This window comes from Macroventuria anomochaeta, assembly GCF_010093625.1.
Source record: "Macroventuria anomochaeta strain CBS 525.71 unplaced genomic scaffold BU25scaffold_3, whole genome shotgun sequence".
Classification (NCBI taxonomy): Eukaryota; Fungi; Ascomycota; class Dothideomycetes; order Pleosporales; family Didymellaceae; genus Macroventuria; species Macroventuria anomochaeta.
This window is the reverse complement of record NW_022985364.1, coordinates 1,129,810-1,147,138: the sequence shown is the minus strand read 5'-3', so window position 1 is coordinate 1,147,138 and position 17,329 is coordinate 1,129,810. Positions and strand designations below refer to the sequence as shown.

At 52.9% G+C, this 17,329-nt stretch overlaps 8 protein-coding genes across 8 annotated transcripts; 4 read left to right on the top strand and 4 right to left on the bottom strand.

Moving 5' to 3' along the window:
• Positions 1-516: 516 nt before the first annotated feature.
• On the top strand, positions 517-1,775 carry BU25DRAFT_331182 (arrestin domain conatining protein; the record flags this gene model as incomplete). Its single annotated transcript, XM_033702385.1, has 2 exons — positions 517-1,479; positions 1,533-1,775. 2 exons carry the CDS (start codon positions 517-519, stop codon positions 1,773-1,775), a joined length of 1,206 nt encoding a protein of 401 aa, XP_033566475.1.
• Positions 1,776-3,151: 1,376 nt separating this feature from the next.
• Positions 3,152-3,957, top strand: BU25DRAFT_146518 (uncharacterized protein). Its single transcript, XM_033700614.1, has one exon. It carries the CDS (start codon positions 3,271-3,273, stop codon positions 3,676-3,678), a length of 408 nt encoding a protein of 135 aa, XP_033566474.1. The 5' UTR covers positions 3,152-3,270; the 3' UTR covers positions 3,679-3,957.
• Positions 3,958-5,307: 1,350 nt separating this feature from the next.
• On the bottom strand, positions 5,308-5,669 carry BU25DRAFT_454635 (uncharacterized protein; the record flags this gene model as incomplete). The annotated part of the gene is made up of 2 exons (XM_033709880.1): positions 5,308-5,552; positions 5,606-5,669. 2 exons carry the CDS (start codon positions 5,667-5,669, stop codon positions 5,308-5,310), a joined length of 309 nt encoding a protein of 102 aa, XP_033566473.1.
• A 2,563-nt stretch (positions 5,670-8,232) lies between these two features.
• Positions 8,233-10,739, bottom strand: BU25DRAFT_384119 (uncharacterized protein; the record flags this gene model as incomplete). The annotated part of the gene is made up of 2 exons (XM_033704317.1): positions 9,935-10,739; positions 8,233-9,846 (listed from the first exon to the last, which is right to left on the bottom strand). Exons 1-2 carry the CDS (start codon positions 10,637-10,639, stop codon positions 8,233-8,235), a joined length of 2,319 nt encoding a protein of 772 aa, XP_033566472.1. The 5' UTR covers positions 10,640-10,739.
• Positions 10,740-10,878: 139 nt separating this feature from the next.
• Positions 10,879-12,048, top strand: BU25DRAFT_406821 (uncharacterized protein). Its single transcript, XM_033705376.1, has one exon. The coding sequence runs from the start codon at positions 10,899-10,901 to the stop codon at positions 11,865-11,867; it is 969 nt and encodes a 322-aa protein (XP_033566471.1). The 5' UTR covers positions 10,879-10,898; the 3' UTR covers positions 11,868-12,048.
• On the bottom strand, positions 11,849-12,970 carry BU25DRAFT_406820 (V-snare-domain-containing protein). The gene is made up of 2 exons (XM_033705375.1): positions 12,704-12,970; positions 11,849-12,634 (listed from the first exon to the last, which is right to left on the bottom strand). The coding sequence occupies exons 1-2, from the start codon at positions 12,764-12,766 to the stop codon at positions 12,032-12,034; spliced, it is 666 nt and encodes a 221-aa protein (XP_033566470.1). The 5' UTR covers positions 12,767-12,970; the 3' UTR covers positions 11,849-12,031.
• A 148-nt stretch (positions 12,971-13,118) lies between these two features.
• On the top strand, positions 13,119-14,290 carry BU25DRAFT_437028 (60S ribosomal protein-like protein L35). Its single transcript, XM_033708981.1, has 4 exons — positions 13,119-13,361; positions 13,429-13,493; positions 13,550-13,702; positions 13,754-14,290. The coding sequence occupies exons 1-4, from the start codon at positions 13,335-13,337 to the stop codon at positions 13,893-13,895; spliced, it is 387 nt and encodes a 128-aa protein (XP_033566469.1). The 5' UTR covers positions 13,119-13,334; the 3' UTR covers positions 13,896-14,290.
• A 362-nt stretch (positions 14,291-14,652) lies between these two features.
• BU25DRAFT_146311 (Phosphomevalonate kinase) lies at positions 14,653-16,821 on the bottom strand. Its single transcript, XM_033700613.1, has 2 exons — positions 16,359-16,821; positions 14,653-15,881 (listed from the first exon to the last, which is right to left on the bottom strand). The coding sequence occupies exons 1-2, from the start codon at positions 16,625-16,627 to the stop codon at positions 14,774-14,776; spliced, it is 1,377 nt and encodes a 458-aa protein (XP_033566468.1). The 5' UTR covers positions 16,628-16,821; the 3' UTR covers positions 14,653-14,773.
• Positions 16,822-17,329: the final 508 nt, after the last annotated feature.

Below are 17,329 nucleotides of genomic sequence, written 5' to 3'. Positions count from 1 at the left end.
GTCCTGGATACGCTCAGAGACGCTCAGATACGGACTGTAGTAAACTGTGCAACGAGCCTTGAAGGTCGAGTCCGGCGCCCGTCAAAGCTAAGGTGGACCCTCCGCTCGTCACCAGCAGCCCTACCGTGCAGTGGACCTGGCCCCGACATCACCGCGCATCGCTGCTCCAACATCACCGGCGCATCGCTACCCCCAACCAACATCACCGCCCAGACACCCGCTGCCTGCCCGCGACTGCAGCAATCGCCTCCACCCACCCGTTCCTCCGTCCCATCGGCGAGGTCGCGCCCGCTCCATTCGCACCTCTGCGCGCGCCGCAACCCCCACATTGTCCCGCAGAAGGCTACCTACCTACCTGCACAGCTTCCCAGCACATCGTCTTGGCGCAACCCGCCCACGTCGTCGAGCGCGGTCACCAGCGACTGCAGCACGCCCGTCCGCCCGCCCGTCCGCCCGCCCGTCCGCCCATGCGGCGCCTCTCTCATGTCCAGGCCTGCGCCGCTTCATGCTAGAGAAATGTCGGCTTTCGTCAGGGTGTCGGGCCCGCCCAACTCCAACTTCCTGGTCGGCTACCCAGGCATATCCGCAACGCTGCCGCGCATAGAGGGCAAGGTCGAGATCCGGCCCCTCGTCGGCGTCTCGGCGCCGGTCAACATCTCCCTCGTCACCATTGCCCTCCACCGCCGCGAGACCATCCACCCGTCAGCCGACTCGGTCACCAAGAAGCACCTCGCCGCGCCGCGAAAGGACATCACCGACCTGGTCGGCAAGGAGATGCTGTTGTTCCGCTGCTCGGCGGGGCGCGAGCACGAGAGCATACTGTGCATGGACCTGCCTTTCGTCATCTTCATACCCTACGGCCGCGGCGGCGAGGAAGTCGCGCGCCGTGTCCCACCCGCCAGTCTCCAGCTGCCCTCGCGCACGGCAGAGACCTTCTACGAGCTCGTCGTCACCGTCCAGCAGGGTCACAGCGAGCAGAAGAAATACCCCTTCCCCGTACCTGTCCAGCGCTACGACACACTATCTACATTCGGCATGTACAACCGCCCCGAGAGCGCAGAGCGCGTCACAGATCATCTCGTCACTCTTGGCATAAGTCTCCCGCGGTGGAGCTACGGACCGCTGGATCCAGTCTCGGTCTACATCAAACTATCGCCCAATCCGGATTGGCTCTCAAAAGCGAAGAAGGTCACAATAAAGCAAATCACAGTAGGGATAGACGAGGAGATCATCTTCAACCACGAGGGCGACGAGCCAACCCGGAAAGTGAAGACACTGGCCAAGACTACCCAAGCAGTGGGCGTCAAGATGCCAGAGGCAGGGTACTTTACGAATCTGGGATTAGTGTTTCCGGCAAAGGACTTGAGGGACAGCGATGGCATAATACCAAGGGGGAAGAAGGAGTTCCCGATGTATGCGGTCAACGGCTTCACAACGACTGGTACTCTTTATAAGATTGAGTACTATCTCACGGTGAAGGTATGTTCTCACCACTCCGTTACACATGCGCTCCTCTGTTGACAAAGATGCAGGCACAAATGAGCTCAGCGCGCGACATCTTACTGAGACAGCCGATCGTCGTATGCCCTTTCGACCACGCTGGATGTAAAGAAGAGATGGAAGCCATTGAGCAAGCGGCGAAAGACGCAGCACATGTTGCGCCAGACAATCCGATGCTGCCAGCGAGCCACATTGTGAGGGCGAACGATCCAAACGGGTTGGCCGCGTTGGGAATTGCGATTGTTGGGGGCGTGAGGAAACCGTTGATCGAATGAGCGACCCACTCGGGACTATTTGTCTGAACGAACGAGTACAAGCTCCGACCCCACCTGGAGCCAGCAGCAAAGATTCGCAGGCTGTCCAACGAGGACCATCGATGAGGCCAAGAGCGATCAAGTTGCTCCAATCCACAAGAGCGATCAAGTTGCTCCAATCCACAAGACCGAGCGGCAAGTGGTCGCGGTCGACGAGTATCACAGCCCTAGCCATGGAGATCGTGTAGCAAACACTATGCAGGCCTGGACAGCGAATCACAATGCTCGAAAGCAGGGCTACGCACCACTAGCCTCGAAGCAGAGCTTGGCGTCCGGGGCTGAGGGGCCGTACTATAATTACAGAGGCCCACATATTGCATCAGTCGGCGCTCAGGAGGAGCGTGAAGCTTGTCACCATTTTTGTCAGTCTGTTTGTATTTGCACATGATACCTTTGAGTCGCTCTCTTCACTTCATAGTATACATAGTCCATAGTATTGGCAAAGGTTTGCTGAAAACACGAAATGACTAGACTAGAAGAGATGGAGGCCCTGGCGGCTCAAGAAGCGTTCCAGATGAGGGTAGTGGAGAAATTGGATGAGGGTAAAAGGGAGAAGCAGGGCCACGGAGACGTAGAGCGCAGGGGCAATCGAACCCACATATCTATCCAGAACCCCTCTTCCATTTACCGAAACGAACAACTTACTCAGTATCGAAGAATGACACCTGCAGATCGAACCACCGATCGACACAATACCATATCTCATCTCATGCCCCTCGCCCAGAATCTTTGGCTATCTATATCCGCGGGACCGCTGTCACTGCCACAACAGGAAGGAAGAGTAAAAAGGTGTCGAAAGTAGGTGCAACGATCGCCGATCGCAACACACAATCTCCACCGTGGACCAGATGATGAACACGAATAGAACCACGAGGCTTGCTGGCTTTTTGCTGAAACTAGTAGTGACATAGAGCATCGAGGACGGACACCTGCAGATCGAACCACTGATACAGACTCTACCATCCCTCGATCTCCTCTTCGCGCCCAGAGCTTGAGTTCGAGGCTTCCGCGGAGAAACACTGCCACAACAAGGAAGAAGAGTGAAGAGCGTGGAAAGCAGACAGGGAGATCGCCGATCATAATGAGAAAATGAACCCTGAGACCCAAGATGCCATCAACCTGAGTTGCCAAAGCAGACAGGAGCAAGAGGACCATCGATCACGGATGGATATAAGCGGCAGAATCAGCTTGTAGATACCTTGGGTCTTGGATGGCGAGGGACATGTAGCCTCACAAAATTGCTGGACCGGTGATGTGGACCCAGACTTTGAACAAAATCGGGCACAATTCACTGCAGGGTCCCTTACAACGTACCAAAGTTCTTTGACCCCTAACGACCATCTGCCCGACATCGTCCGGGCGGAGGTTTGGGTTGGATCAACTCCACTGGGTGCCACGTATCGTTGTGTGTCAACTTCTCGAACAGGAAGGACGAACGAAAGGGTGTTGAAAGCAGATGCAGGGACCTTGCATCGTTTCCAACTTTCTCATCTTCGTCGCCATAACTTTGTATAGCTCCAAGCTCGTTCCAGAGAACTTAGCCTTGGGTACACGCCACTCCATCCCCATTTCCTTCCAACGTATGTATTCCGATAGGAAGAAGTGGAGAGCGTTGAATGCAGCTGCAGGGCTCACCTCACCGTACCGAGGTTCTGATTCTCCCCTCTTAGTCTCAATGCTTTCGGGAAAGATCATGGACTGGCCTTACTCCACTTCTCCGCACATCTACACAGTTTTACGTGCCACTATCAGACACATGTCAAGGTTGAGGTGTCTCCTTGCGGTCGGCTGCATAGGCGCTTATCTGCTGATTGGTTGCTACGTCGCACGACTACATGTTAACAGCTACACGACATCAACGTAGACATTTCCTTATGTATAGCTCCACTCCGTAGCATGTAGAATAGTCAGTTCAATCCTTCCATTCTTCCCACATGCGTACTGTCCACGCTCCCCGACAACACATCGGTCAAAAACGGTTGATAGCACACGCAGGGACCTTACATCACACTTGGCTTCACAAAATATTTGTCCAGACTTGACAGCCTTCTAGTCTCATCAATGAGTGAGGGTCCCGGATGGCCCGAAGCATTGCACGATCGAAGATGCCGAAATAGGAAGGATGGTTGGAAGGCGTGGAAAGTAGACGTGGAAATCCGTTTATTGTGCCAAACCCGACTTTCCGCACTTCGACTGCTAGAATCATCTCGCCTCTACTATGCCCCACACTTTCCCAGCCCCGCGATCGTGCCTGCTGACTTGGGAAAGAAAGATGTAGGCGCAGAGAGTCGCGGAAGGATTGTCGCTTTTCCCGCTCTCTGTGGGACTATCGGTCGAGCTGAGTCTTGGTAGCAAAGTGCGCCAGGTCGAAGAGAGTCTAATTCTTCACTTCACCACAGCGTAGCCACGGCCCTGGAAAGGTATGTGTGTAGGTATAGTTTGCGTACATAGGAGTCATTGGAAGAATGCTACCTGTGTATGCCGAGTTGGTGACTGCACGATATTGGTATACGCCAGCGTCAGCAGACCCGTTACGGCCGCCAGTCCAGGCAAACTCGACCTTCGGCCAAGAGACAATTGGAACACGAGAGGTGAGCCTTTGCTGAGAGGTGGTGACCACAACCGTGAGACTTCCCGGGTAATTGCGGAAAGAGGCAAGCACCTAAACTAGCCCAACATCTGAACACAAAATGGTCCAGATGACATACCATATAGCCAGGGCGATGACAATGGATGTCCAAGCCTTTCTCAAAACTTCCCAGTTGAAGAAGCAAGCAGGATTCGCGAGTAAACCCATAATGTCATCGATACCACTTACGGAGATGGGGCGGCTACGTGGCACTCTCCAATAGTGCTGTTGATACGACATAGCTGCGCTAGCTATGAGACGCGCCTTCGCGAGAAATGCAAGACCGGTTCCAATTCGAACGGCCCATCCCTAGCTAAATCTTGCGACTGGTTGGCCATCTAAAGAGTTGTAGTAGAAGTGATGTACTATTGCAAAAGCGATGCCGAGAAGCATGAACAAAATCATCCCGGAGGGGACCCGAAACGAAACACGCCAGCGGTCAGCCTTTGTCGGAACACCAGTGTCATATTCTAGAATGATCTAGCGGCGTAGATCCACGTGGAGTACTCGAGGTGAAGATGATTTCCTACTACCGATTTGGTCAACAGACGACGAAGGAAAGCTTAAGTCATAGCGAAGGTTGCGCAGTATTGACACCGGTAGCTCATTACTCGTGCGCAATCAAGATACAGGAGGACAATCGTTCGGACTAATTCGGGCTGTTGCCTGTGCTAAAATCGACCGGTGGCTACACCAGATGCACATTCGTTGTCAACCAAGTGTGCCCAGGCGCGAAACAAAGTCGCAGTAACCTTGGAAAAGTGCCGGCGAGAACACGCATATCCAGACCGCACTGATAGGGAAACTGCCCTGCCTCTAGATTAGCATGAGCTGACACTTTTTGATTTGTAGCTGTACTCACCTTCAGAATTCGAGGGGCTCCTTCTTGAACTTCTCAGTCAACTGCTTCTGGGTATGGCTCCAGAGCGCCTCAAGCGCCTCGATGACATTCTCGCGTCCTCTGCCGCGCAACAAAGTCTCATATCCGCCAAGATCCTTGACATAGCCGACTGCAACCGCAGCGAACTGGGCTTCGCACTTGTAGTGGATGACGTCGAACGCGTCGAACTTGGGGCAAAGAGCTGAGTTATGGATAGCGCGTAGTTGAGCTAAGACAGTGTGAGCGGCTGAATATCTACCTTTCAGAAACAGCTGTACTTACACTTGATCATGCTGGTCAGATTCTTCGCCATGTTGATCTTGTCTCGGGGGAGGCCGTCCATCATGGTATCGTGGAAAATTCGAAACGTGAATGGCAGGTGGTGGTGAGCAAAAAAAAATATCATGAGCGAACGCAAGGTTTCTGCAGAGATTGAGAACTATGTAGGCTCGTTCCAGAAGCATCTAGCGGGTTGTCCTGTTGTGATGCATCTCGAGGTGAAAGCAACTTTTGTTTGTGGAAGTGGGGTGAGCACCACGATCGTACGCGCTATCAGGTGGTATTAGTTGTCTCAACAGTCGGGATGGCGTCCAGCGCAGGTCACTTCTTGAAGTGTGTCTTGATCGTATCGCAAACATTCGCGTATATCTGCGCAGTATCGTACTTTTTCACTCCGTATTGCAATGAATCCTAATCCATAGTAGACCATACGATCTGGGCAATGGCAATGAAGACTGTCTGATACTGATGCTGCCAGTGAGGATCCTGAAACGCCTTCTGGAAGTTGACTGTATCTTCGAGTGGCTCGATCATGTCCCTGGTGATAGATGGCCCGAAGGCTTTGGCGAGTATGGGCATCGTGTCCTTGATGGTAGGAGGCGGAAGTATGGCAGACCATCGTCGTCGTCGACTCCTGACTCCTTGATTTCGATCTCCAAGATCTATGCGGGGTTAGCAATGATACGTAAACCGGAAAGTGACTTACTATATCGAAGAGGGCCTGAGAGCAGAACATGCGATTCTGCAGGCTTTGCTGAAGCTTCTTTGCAGACCTCAGATACGCTCGGTACTTGTACGAATTTGGAGGGACACTAGGGAGGACCCAATCGGATGGCAGAGCCTCAGTGGTTCGTCCGTCATGGAACATTATGGTGTGACATTTGCGGTCGACAACTTTCTGCTCTGCCGCAGATGGCCCAGTAAGAAGCTCATCATGTCTCGACTGGTGCCAGAGTCTGTGCTGCGAAAGCAGCTGCGCCGAGGTAGCCTTGCTGTGCTGGAAAGCGTGCCAGGTTGTTGCTCAGGAACGAAGCAGGACATGCAACGAGATAAGGGTGCGGTCAGCGAGGGTCTGGTGGGAGGAAGCCATGTCGGCGGATGCTAGCAAAGTTGAGGAGTGTCAAGTAGAAAAGCACAACCTCGATTATGGAGTAATTAAGCCAGGTTGCAAGAGAAAGTCTACTTCACCCAGACTTGGATTTACTCTATACAAGTGAGAGTGGATCGGAGGACCCAGTATTTATACAGGTGCTTCCGATAGTTTCACGCGTGTCGTCGTTCGTAAGCAATATGCGTAAGAGCATGACCGTCGTCGACCAGACATCTTGGTTTGGAGGATAAACGTGAAGGCTTTGCTGATTCTGAAGGTCTTCATGAAATTGAGAGTCGTGCATGAGGGTACTGGTCAGATCAAGCGTGCCGGCAGTTCGATAGAGATATACGAATGCGCTCGAGTTTTCTGATCGCTAGGTCTAACATCCAGGAGGGCTCCAAATGAGATTGTAACTATGACGGCGAACAACATCATGAGACCGAAAGGCACCATAGTCTCCAAGTGCCGTTTAGCGAATTTGTAAGTGTTTACAAGTTTCTTAAGGCCACCCGTGAGTTCCTACAGGGTCTTCAAAGGGAAGCGCCCAAAAGGTATGAGCTCTTTCGTAGTACAGGACTAATCGCGTGCTGCAAAGCACCCAGCTCAGATAATGAAAAACCGCTATACAGTACGGTGACAGCCGAGTGCGGTTACCGCCATTTCTAAGCTTACAAAGCCTGGGGGCTTTCAGTGAATCTTAGAAAATTGTCTTGTATGAGCATAATACGCTGTTTCATCTCCACACTTTTAAGCCTGTAAGTTTCCGTCTTTTCCTTGCAACACAAGTTCCACAACGCGGCTTATTCGGATATCAGAGTCTAAAGGGGTGTATAGCATTGCGCGAGTCCTTATGCGATCGAGTGTGAGATGCAATTACTCTGTAGAAAGAACATAGGGAAACGGACATGATTGGGTTCACACTGACCTGTAAAGCTAGTAAAAGGCCGCCCCTTGAACCGAAGAACCAGCCATATCTGCGCGCGATTTCCATCTCTTAAAGATTCTTTCAAGGTGGGGCCAGAGAATGTGATGTTATTCGATGCCCCGCACCGCACAAAAGTCGCGCTTAAGCATACAGCCCACCATAATGCCGCGTCGTCAGCTTTTTTGTTTGCTTTATATATTGTGCCAACGCTTTGTCATTCATCAAATCCACACAACTGGAGCAGGGTGAGGTGGCCGAGTTGGGTAAGTTCCACTCAGATGTCACCACCAAGTTCACTTTCCCTAACAAATCATAGTTATGGCGCCAGGTTAAGGTCTCTCCTTAGCATTGCTGAGCAATCAGCTTCCTGGTCACGAAAGTGGCGCGGGTTCGAGTCCCGTCCTCATCAGCATTCGTTCGACAGTAGTCGAGCACTCCAGGATATCTTTTTTTGCGCTGGCGTGGTGCTGGTGGGGTAGGTGGATGGTGGAGGTGCTAAGCGAGGGGACCGGAAACGTCAGTCTTTTTGACGGTAAAGGGAAGCTTCAACAGGCAGGACGCAAGTGCTGAATGGTTGGATTGATTGGTACTTGTGATGAAGTAGGTCGAAGCTTAGCATATCCTCTCATGCGGCTCCCTCCACGGCACCCCAAGAATCTCAAAGATCTTCTTCTCACTCCTCCCTTCGACGAATGTCCCCTCATTCAACTTCTCCCCTCTCCTGCCGCGCTTCACATCCTTGTACAACCCCTTCTGATTGAGTCGCATACCCTTCTTCCTGGCCAGCAGCCTTATACTTCGATTAAAAATGTCATTACCAGTAAAGTAAATCAACGCTGCACCCATCTCGTACTCCGGCACCACCAGAAAGTCCATGCGTCGCCAGGTCTTCGATCCGGGAAGGCAGGATGCGCCATGCCATTTCGTCCCACTGGCATCGTTGGAGCGCATTGTTGCGAGTGAGACTTTCAGAAAGTCTGCATTGAAGAGATGTGGGACGAGTATGTCGAAGACGATGGTGCGGATCTGTGAGAGCGACATGCCAGGCCGTGTGATGATCATGTCGATGTCGCCTGAGTCTTTGGCTCCCCGGCGGTAGCTACCCATGACTGTTGCTTCGAATCTGGGATCGAGCTTCTTTAGAGCTTTGATGACAACTGCACCGTGTGCGGCTACTTCTGCGCGTGGGATGCGTGTGTTGAAGTCTGAGTAGTGCTCGAGGCCGACTTTTTGACTGTCGGTGAGCCTTGCTCTGGTGAGTAGGTCTTCCAGCGTACGGTGGCCGGCTTGTATCCATTTGTTGGCCTGGACGAGACCGGCGCCGTATACGCCTAGGAAAAGGCGAAGGACTTGGTCGAGTGAGTCGTCCTTGATGTTGTCGAGCTTGCGCAGTCGGTTCGTCAATACAATCTCCTCAATCTTTCTAGCCAGCCTAGGGCCGATGAAGGGTAAAGCTGCGGCTTGCTTCGCAGTACTGATCTTTGTGGTCTGCTTCTTCAGTGTAGTGACACCTCGACGGTAGGCTAGTGTATGCCACTGATCTTGCATTTGGTCGTAGTGTCTGCCCATCTCTTCGAGGATCTGAATGGTGCAAGCGTTCGGGTTCTGAGAGGAGTATCCGCCAGTACTTGGGTCCATGCACTGAAAGCCACTCTGATCGAAGTCTTTCTTTGTTGTCCGAGTGGCTGCAGACTTGCTTGAGCTTGCGTAAGATGTCTTTCGAGACTTCGTAGGCATCTCCAGGAGCTCGTCGTCAGTACCTGAATCACCATCTTCCACACCAATAACGCTCTGAGTAGGAGACTCTTCGTCTTCATCGTCGTCAATAGGTAGATGCGCAATTGTTTTCATCTCGCGTATAGCTTGCAGAAGCTCGTCTCCGAAGGAAGCGTCGGGTATCGTGGCTTCTGGGGGATCTTCACTAATCTCTGATGAAGGCATCACAAAGCTGTCTTCGACCCTCGCCTGCAAAGGATTTTCGGGGACCTTCTCGACAGCGATCTGACTTGGAGTGCCTTCTGCTAGAACAGAACCTGTCTTTTGAGATGACACTGCATCTTTCTGCTTTCTCGTTTGTTTGATCTGCAGCGACGTCTGCGATTCGCCTGACCTCTCGAAAACATTTACTGGCGTGTCTGGCATCTGACTTGCTTGGTCTTGCTGGGGCGCACCCTTGACGCTGAAACGGGTAGCGGACGGGTCCATGAGCGTGCCGAATTGTATACACTGTGGAATATAAGGATCAAATTTGGCTAGCACTACCTTCTTCTGCTTCTTGTCAGCAGGATCAGTTTGGTTATTACGGAGGACGCACTGGAAAACCGGCTCGATTGAGATGTCGTAGCAATTGTGTGTATGTGTGATTTGCATCGTCGACCAGGACGTGTGTGACATCCTCTCTCCACTTGTTTACCCAGGCTGCTCCAAGCTGTATCACCTTGTGAATTCGCGTCCGCCGCACCATGCTGATATCGTCGTTGGGATAGAAGTAGACAATCTTGCCACTCAGTAGCTGTTGGGATTCTGGCACAAGCTTGATGTTGTCTGCTGGCTTGATGTTCTTCCCGTTCTTGAGCTCTCGCGGAACCACACCCATCTGCTGGTAGAAGGGCGTTTGATCGAGCTCGGTCATATTGGGCAGAGATGTGACGCGCTTCATCTTACTGTTCGCCTCGCCTTCGGCATTCGACAATTGGCGTGCTCGTGGCTTAGTGACAGAAAAGCTCTTTGTCAATTCCATCTCAGGCGCTGTCGCCGAGCGAGTCAGGATCTTAGTCTCATCTCGCATGACTGCACGCCGCCGTGTCGTATATGCTTCGAAGTCGGCTTTCACTTCCTTTGATGTCGGACCGAGAAAGTTGCTCGTCTGTCGTGCGAGCTTTGGTGGAGGCATTTCGGCCATCGCACACCCGATCTTGTCTGCAACCTCGTCATTGCAACTTGACTCGTCGTCTGTAATATCTAACAGCTTTTGCTCCTCGAAATATGCTTGTTTAGCGGCCAGCTCATTGTCCGACATGATGAATAAGGTCTTCGTTGACTGCTGTCATTAGTCTGGATCAATATATGAAGCTTGCGAAAGCTATGTTCTCGCCAATAGTATGTGGGAACAACATTCCGAGTCTTTGTGTTGGTGTGAAGGAAAGGCAGCAGCGCGTCCGAGGTCAACGCGGAAGCACGTCAGCACGTGGCACTCAACCCGCATCGAGCGCTAGTGTCAAGCTCACTTTCACCAGTCGCAAAGTTCCAATTGATCGCACCGCAATCGATACATCACCATGTTACAACCGAAGATATCAGCGCCTATACGGCGAGCCCTTTTCAATCCATCGACCGTATGCCTACGATGCGAAACCCGCTCCGCATTCCGTCCCTTCGCACAGCAACTTTCTCGAACCCTCACCACCTCGCGCGCCCCCAAACAAGCCGTACCCAAGCAGGCCGTCCCCGAACCTTCGAGAACACAACAACCACCACCTCCACCAAAAGACGACGATGTCTTTGTTCCTAAGCCCCTCGGCCGCCCGATTGGCTTTCCCGATCCTCCACAAGCCGGCGAAAACACCGGCAACGTGAAGGTCAAGAAAGACTACTCCGGGATGACAATGTCGCAACGCAACCTAGCAAAACGCGCCGATCTAGTCGAGAAATGGGGCACAAACTACTTCCGCGACTTCAAAAACATCCGCAAGTACCGGTCGGGCAAGACATTCATGGCGAACCCGCGGATCTTCAAGGCAGAAGCCGCATTGTACTTCCCCAACTTTCATGGCGAGACGTTGGCGGAGAGCGAGGCGGATACGACGGATGTGTTGAAGGGGAGGGTGAGTGTGGTGAATGTATATTCGAGTCAGTGGGGAGAGAGCCAGGCGAGGACGTTTACGGGAAGTAAGGAGAACCTGGAGCTGCAGGAGATACTCAGGAAGCATGCAGGGGTGGCGCAGATGGTGGATATCAATATCGAGGAGAACAGTATGAAGGCGTGGATTATTGCGCTGTTCAAGTGGCAATTGAAGGCTAAGAGGAGCCAGGAGGAGTGGGGGAGGTATTTCGTTGTGAGGAAGGGGGTTAGTGAGAAGATTCGGGAGACGATTGGGTTGCTGAACGGGAGGGTCGGGTATGTGTATGTTGTGGATGAGGAGTGTAGGATCAGATGGGCGGGGAGTGGAGATGCGGAAGGGACGGAGATGCAGGATATGAACAAGGGGTTTAAGAAGTTGGTGGAGACAAGCAAGGCTTCGGTATGAGGTGGTGGTTGGAGGCTCGGTCAGAGCTGTAAGCATAACTGTACATCATAAGGCGCAAATGCCCGTCATTACATAGGCTTGTATGCCTAGCGCCTGCCGTGCGCAAAGAACCATGGATATCCGCGCCGCTCGAACGCCAAAAGAAGTCATGCCGGCTCGAATGATTACCAGAACCATAGGAGCATCAGAAAGCAGAACGCAATGAAGCTCCCTAATATGATTCCATCTCGCCTCTTCTTTGACCCGATCCTTGCCATTAAACTGTTGATGCCCGGTACTTGGCTTGCAGCACCTACTATTCTCCGTTGGATGCTTGTCAGCGTCTCCCTCTGCATCCTGAAGTTCTCGTTCACGGCATAGGCTTGGCTGAGCACCGAATCGGCGACATTGTGTGAGTTGTCAATGCGGCTCCGTTCGTCCAGCATGTAGTCTGCCTCTGGATTCGCAGAGCGGTATTGATCGATATCGTCTCTGACATTGGAGAGGAGGTTCGCTCGGTTTCGCGCATCCGTGATGGTGGACTTTATGCGGGAGAGTTCGCGACGGTGGTCTGACAGAATCTCGCGGTGCCGGGCGAGGTTATTCAGCTTTACAGCGGAGGAAGAGGCCTCCGAGTCCAACAGCCTCGACAGCTGGCCCACCAGTGCTTCCCTCTTCTCGAGTAGCTCTTGCAGGTTTGTCTCGGTTCGCAGCTCGTCTTCGGACGGTTTCTGGGGGATGTTCGGTGCCGAGGCGAATTGTGAGTATGTGTGGAACAGCGTCTCTGTCTGGCGGCCCTCGTTAGCATTGCGCTGTCCAAGACAGCCAGATCTCAAAGGGATGCACAGGGAGCTCACCTGCTGTTCGAGAGCACGCGCTTGCTGGCGCAGTTGCGCCCATCCTCCGCCGGTGGAAGACATGACGCAAAGCAGTGAAGCTGAAGGAGGTGCCAGCTATCGACGGGGCCTCAGTTGCTGGATGCAAGTATTGAGAGCGGTGCGTTAAAGATGCACAAACGAGGAATCTTGTGCTAGGTTACCGGATGTGTGCGCAAGGTGCAAATGAAGAGGAGAACAATCCCTTGCTCATTCCGGATTCGAGACGTGAATAATTGCTGAGGCTTGAGATGGAGATACAGCGGTGTTCTGGCATCATAGCCGCGGTCGCACCTGCCTGGTTGCGCTAACCGCATCAGGACTAAGCCGCTCCGACCTTTCGCCAAGGGCCACTGTGGGCGCTCGTCTCGCTCGAAATTCAACCTTTCAAGATTGACGACACGCGAGACCCCATCAACAACACCCGGTCATACTAACGGAACAGTCAAAATGGTACGTGGACGCTCTCGATTTTTGGAGGATGCCCGGCACACGCATTGCGAAAAAAGGAGGAAGGGAGTGGTGGAGAGGTTGTGCAATTGCTTGCATCCCTCCGCCAGGCGTGTCGCAAATTTGCTGTCTCAGCATGTTGAATTGAAGAAGCACTGCTAACATGCCACCACAGTCTCAGTCCAAGGTCGTACGTACACCCTCACACTCGCTCGCTCCGTCCGCACCGCTCGACCGCATACTCACAGCCACCGCAGAAGACCGCCCAGCTCTGGAACAAGTCCAAGGATGAGCTTGCGACTCAGCTCGCCGACCTCAAGTCGTACGTCGCAGCGCAGGAACACGCACAACACGGAACAGGATGCTGACAAGCACAAGGGAGTTGATCTCGCTCAGGACTGCCAAGGTTGCCGGAGGTTCCTCCACTAAGCTCACCCGCATCCATGACGTCCGCAAGGGTATCGCTAAGGTCCTTACCGTCATCAACGCCAACCAGCGCGCCCAGCTGAGGCTCTTCTACAAGGGCAAGAAGTGCGTCTAGGCCGAAATTCACCACACCGCGAACCCTCTAACAGCGAGCAGGTACCTTCCCCTCGACCTCCGATCCAAGCAGACCCGTGCCATCCGCCGAAGGCTCACCAAGCACGAGTCGTCGCTCGTCACCGAGAAGCAGAAGAAGAAGAACATCCACTTCCCTCAGCGCAAGTATGCCGTCAAGGCATAAGTGTGCTTCAGCGGTGGTGTTTTCCTTTCTTCATTTGTCTATCACGAAGCATTGCATTGCCGGGGCTTTTCCAGCTAGCGACACACCAATGTACCTTTAGTCACCATCTACCAGGGGCAAGGGAGGTGATGTGGCAGGTCAGGGATGGACGGAGCGATCTTCAACGGGAATGGGGGCGTCCATGTCAAGATCAATATGAATCAAAAAGTTCAGACAATGAATGGAATGGTCTGTGACGAAGTATGACAGAACTGAATCGATGGTATACCCGGAATGTTCAAAAGCCGTTCATTTGCAATCCGCACATGGTGAACACCTTGTACACCCAACTAATCACTCGAAACCGTGATCATGACTGCGACCAAAACGCCAACGCGTAAGCTAGATTCATATCGAGACACATTTCGTTATCGCACGTATCTATGTCCGTCCGTCAGTAACGTTGGTAATCAAACCCTAACATCGTATTGCACAGCTACGCGTGTTCTTGATATTTCGCATACGTTAGGTCTTTCTTCCTTCCTCAGGTCAGTCGAAAATGCAGGAACAAATTCCTACCCCAGCCATACAACGCTGACAGGTACTTGGGAAATTTCAACATCACAGCTGGTGTCTTGGGCCCGCTCAGCACGTTAAATTAATATCAAGAAGCATACTCGACAGATCAGTGATTCGCGCTTGACCATTAACGCCGTCAGCGTCTTATATACGTGACTACCAGTGATTGCACCAATCTCCCAATGTCACCGTTACGAGTACATCAAGGACACCGAGCTGTGGTGTTTGTTCTCATGTATCTACATAACAACCCTCCGTTGAAAAACAAACAACGCTATTTTATACGTTTGCCAACCTTTACATGATTCTTACCATATCCTTTAGGTAGTCCACTCCTTGTACAAGCTCAACTCTTCTCTCTTCACACCGACCATCTCCTCTCTGACATCCACAGTACCAACTCTCCCAATCTTCGGACCCTCGGCCGCAACATCGTCAGCCTTGTACTCGCTCAACCTCTGCTTCAAAATCGCCAACACATCCTCCTTGTTCTCGACAAGCAAGACAATAGCATCGAACCCGCCCGCTCCCGGCACAACTCCACCAACGACTCCATCAAGCTTGGTGCAGTAGTCCAACAGCGCAGTCTGCTGTGGTGGTTCAATCGGCACGCCAGACTTCTCGCCCATATCTCTGATGGCCACCCTGTTCTCCTCAATAATAACGCCCAACTTCGCAAACCGTCCCTTATCATCATCCTCCTGCTTCTCCTCCGCAAGTGTCGTAAGCTCAGCAGCCAGCGCCTCATTCCCGCCCTGCAGACGCTGCCAAATGCCCTCCGCCTCCGTGGCATTCTCCTCCCGCCACTTGAGCACCTGCTTCACCATGCCCGGTGTTTCAGAGCCGCAGTCCACGTCGCACATGACCAATCTCAGACCCAGAGGCATCTTGATCGCCGCTTTGGCAATCTCAGTGTCCCAGGCTCCTTCGACTAGGGCGCGGAGCTGCGTGCCGAAGCCGGGCTGGCCAGGGGCAGGGAGCGACGAGAGGAGAGAGGGACTGAAGCGCTTGTATAAACATGAGCCGAAGACGGCGCTGGCGATGTCGAAGCCCGAACCTACTTTGCCTTGGGCATGGGAATGACTCGCTTGTGCTAGGTTGTGCAGGATCGTTAGGCCGCGCTCGGACTCGATATCGAAGAGGTCTTTGGACAGGTAAAAAGACAGGACTGCCGCTGTGAAGCTGGTGACGAGGGCGGCTGAGGAGCCGAGGCCGGTCTTGTGAGATTCTTTGAGGGAGACGCCGAAGTCGAGGAAACGCGAGGAGGAGAGGGGGGTGCCCGGGTTGGAGTAGTAGGCTTGGTCTGCGAGGATGCGGATGGACGCTGGGGAAATTATGCGGTCGGGGGTGAGGCTCCAGATGTAGGTTAGGGCATAGGTGAGGGCGGTTTCAATGAATGGATTGCGGGAGAGGACTTGGTTGTGGCCGCTGGTTTAATCGGTTAGTGTTTGCTGATGAGGTGTGAGGGTGAAGTTGAAATGATTCGAGAAGAACAAGAGAACGAAAATTCAAAGCAAGTGGCGATATGGCAGAACAGAACAGGGTTGTGCCAACGAAAGAAAGCTCGGAATCGGGATTCAATGCTGCTCTCGCTCCAAGGCGTAAGGGGCGAAGCCAGTTGTGAGCAGTCATTCGAATGGAGTCTCCAAGGCATATGCCAGTCACCCTAGCTTTCCAATGCCATCGATACTTTAAACAACCATCCCTTTGATACCTAACTGATGAAAGTACAGGGCGCCCAGCGCACTTGGTATTCGAGATAGGTGTGATTGGACAGAGCATACGCGTATTGGCCGAATTAGGAAGGAATGTGTAGAGATCCCACGGAAAGTGCATTGCAACGTCATGGTACCAGAGAGGTAAAGCAAAAGCAGAGCGACATGTAGAACAACTGCAAGTACTTACACGCTCAATGTATGCACGCTCATACCGCCATCAGCCTCCTTCGCCCTGTACCCATACTCCCAGATGGCATCACGGAACTGCGGGCTCTTCACGACAATCTCACTGATTGAAACTCCAGAAGTTGATTTTATCGGCTCGACAACACAATGGATTCTTGCATCCAGGCCAAAGACCAGGCCTGTGTAGTTGCGGTCGAGCACGAGGTAGCCTCCGGCAACTAGTACCTTTGCCGGACAAGAGACGGCGGTTGGGATCAACGGCGCCTCCATGTGGTAGAGGTTGGCTTGAGCACTTATGTGGAAGTGAATTGTGGGCGCGGTTGGGTTTGTAAGGATGTTGATTCGAGGAGGGATGTGCGCGGAACGAGGGGTCTAATTGATGGTGGTGACGGTGATCTGTGCGAAGAGTGCAATTGCAGGCGAGTGCGCACAGCGACGCACCTTGTGGGTCGCGCCTGCTTCAGCGAAGCCAGCCAGAACGACATTGCAGCTGAAGGTCCTCACCGACACAAGCAACCCTTGAACTGTGATCTGCATCCTTCGACATCACGATAACAAATTTGTAGCATCACGTGCACCGGACCGATCTCCCAGGCAGCAAGATTCGAGACGTTCATCGCATTCCAGTTTCTGGTCCCGGCGTTAAGGATTCTGCACATCAGGTGCTGCTCCCTTCTGGTTTCTTTCCTCTTGCGTGCAAGGCTGAGGCAGGGTGCAGCCGTGCAGTGCCGCTGCGCTGCCGTTGCTTTCTCGTCCCGCTGACTGAGTCACCTAGTGCTCCTAGACGAGCTCGGTGACAGCAAAGACGCCGCCACCGACATCTGAATGGCACGCCTCCCGATTCGCCCGGAGGCTCCCTCAATCTCCCCGTGACGGGTCATATTTGAGTGTTTCGAGCTGAGCCACAGGATCCGCTTGACCGGACGCGGTACAGCGTACTACTGCACGAGAAAAGTTAGGGAGCTTAGCGCG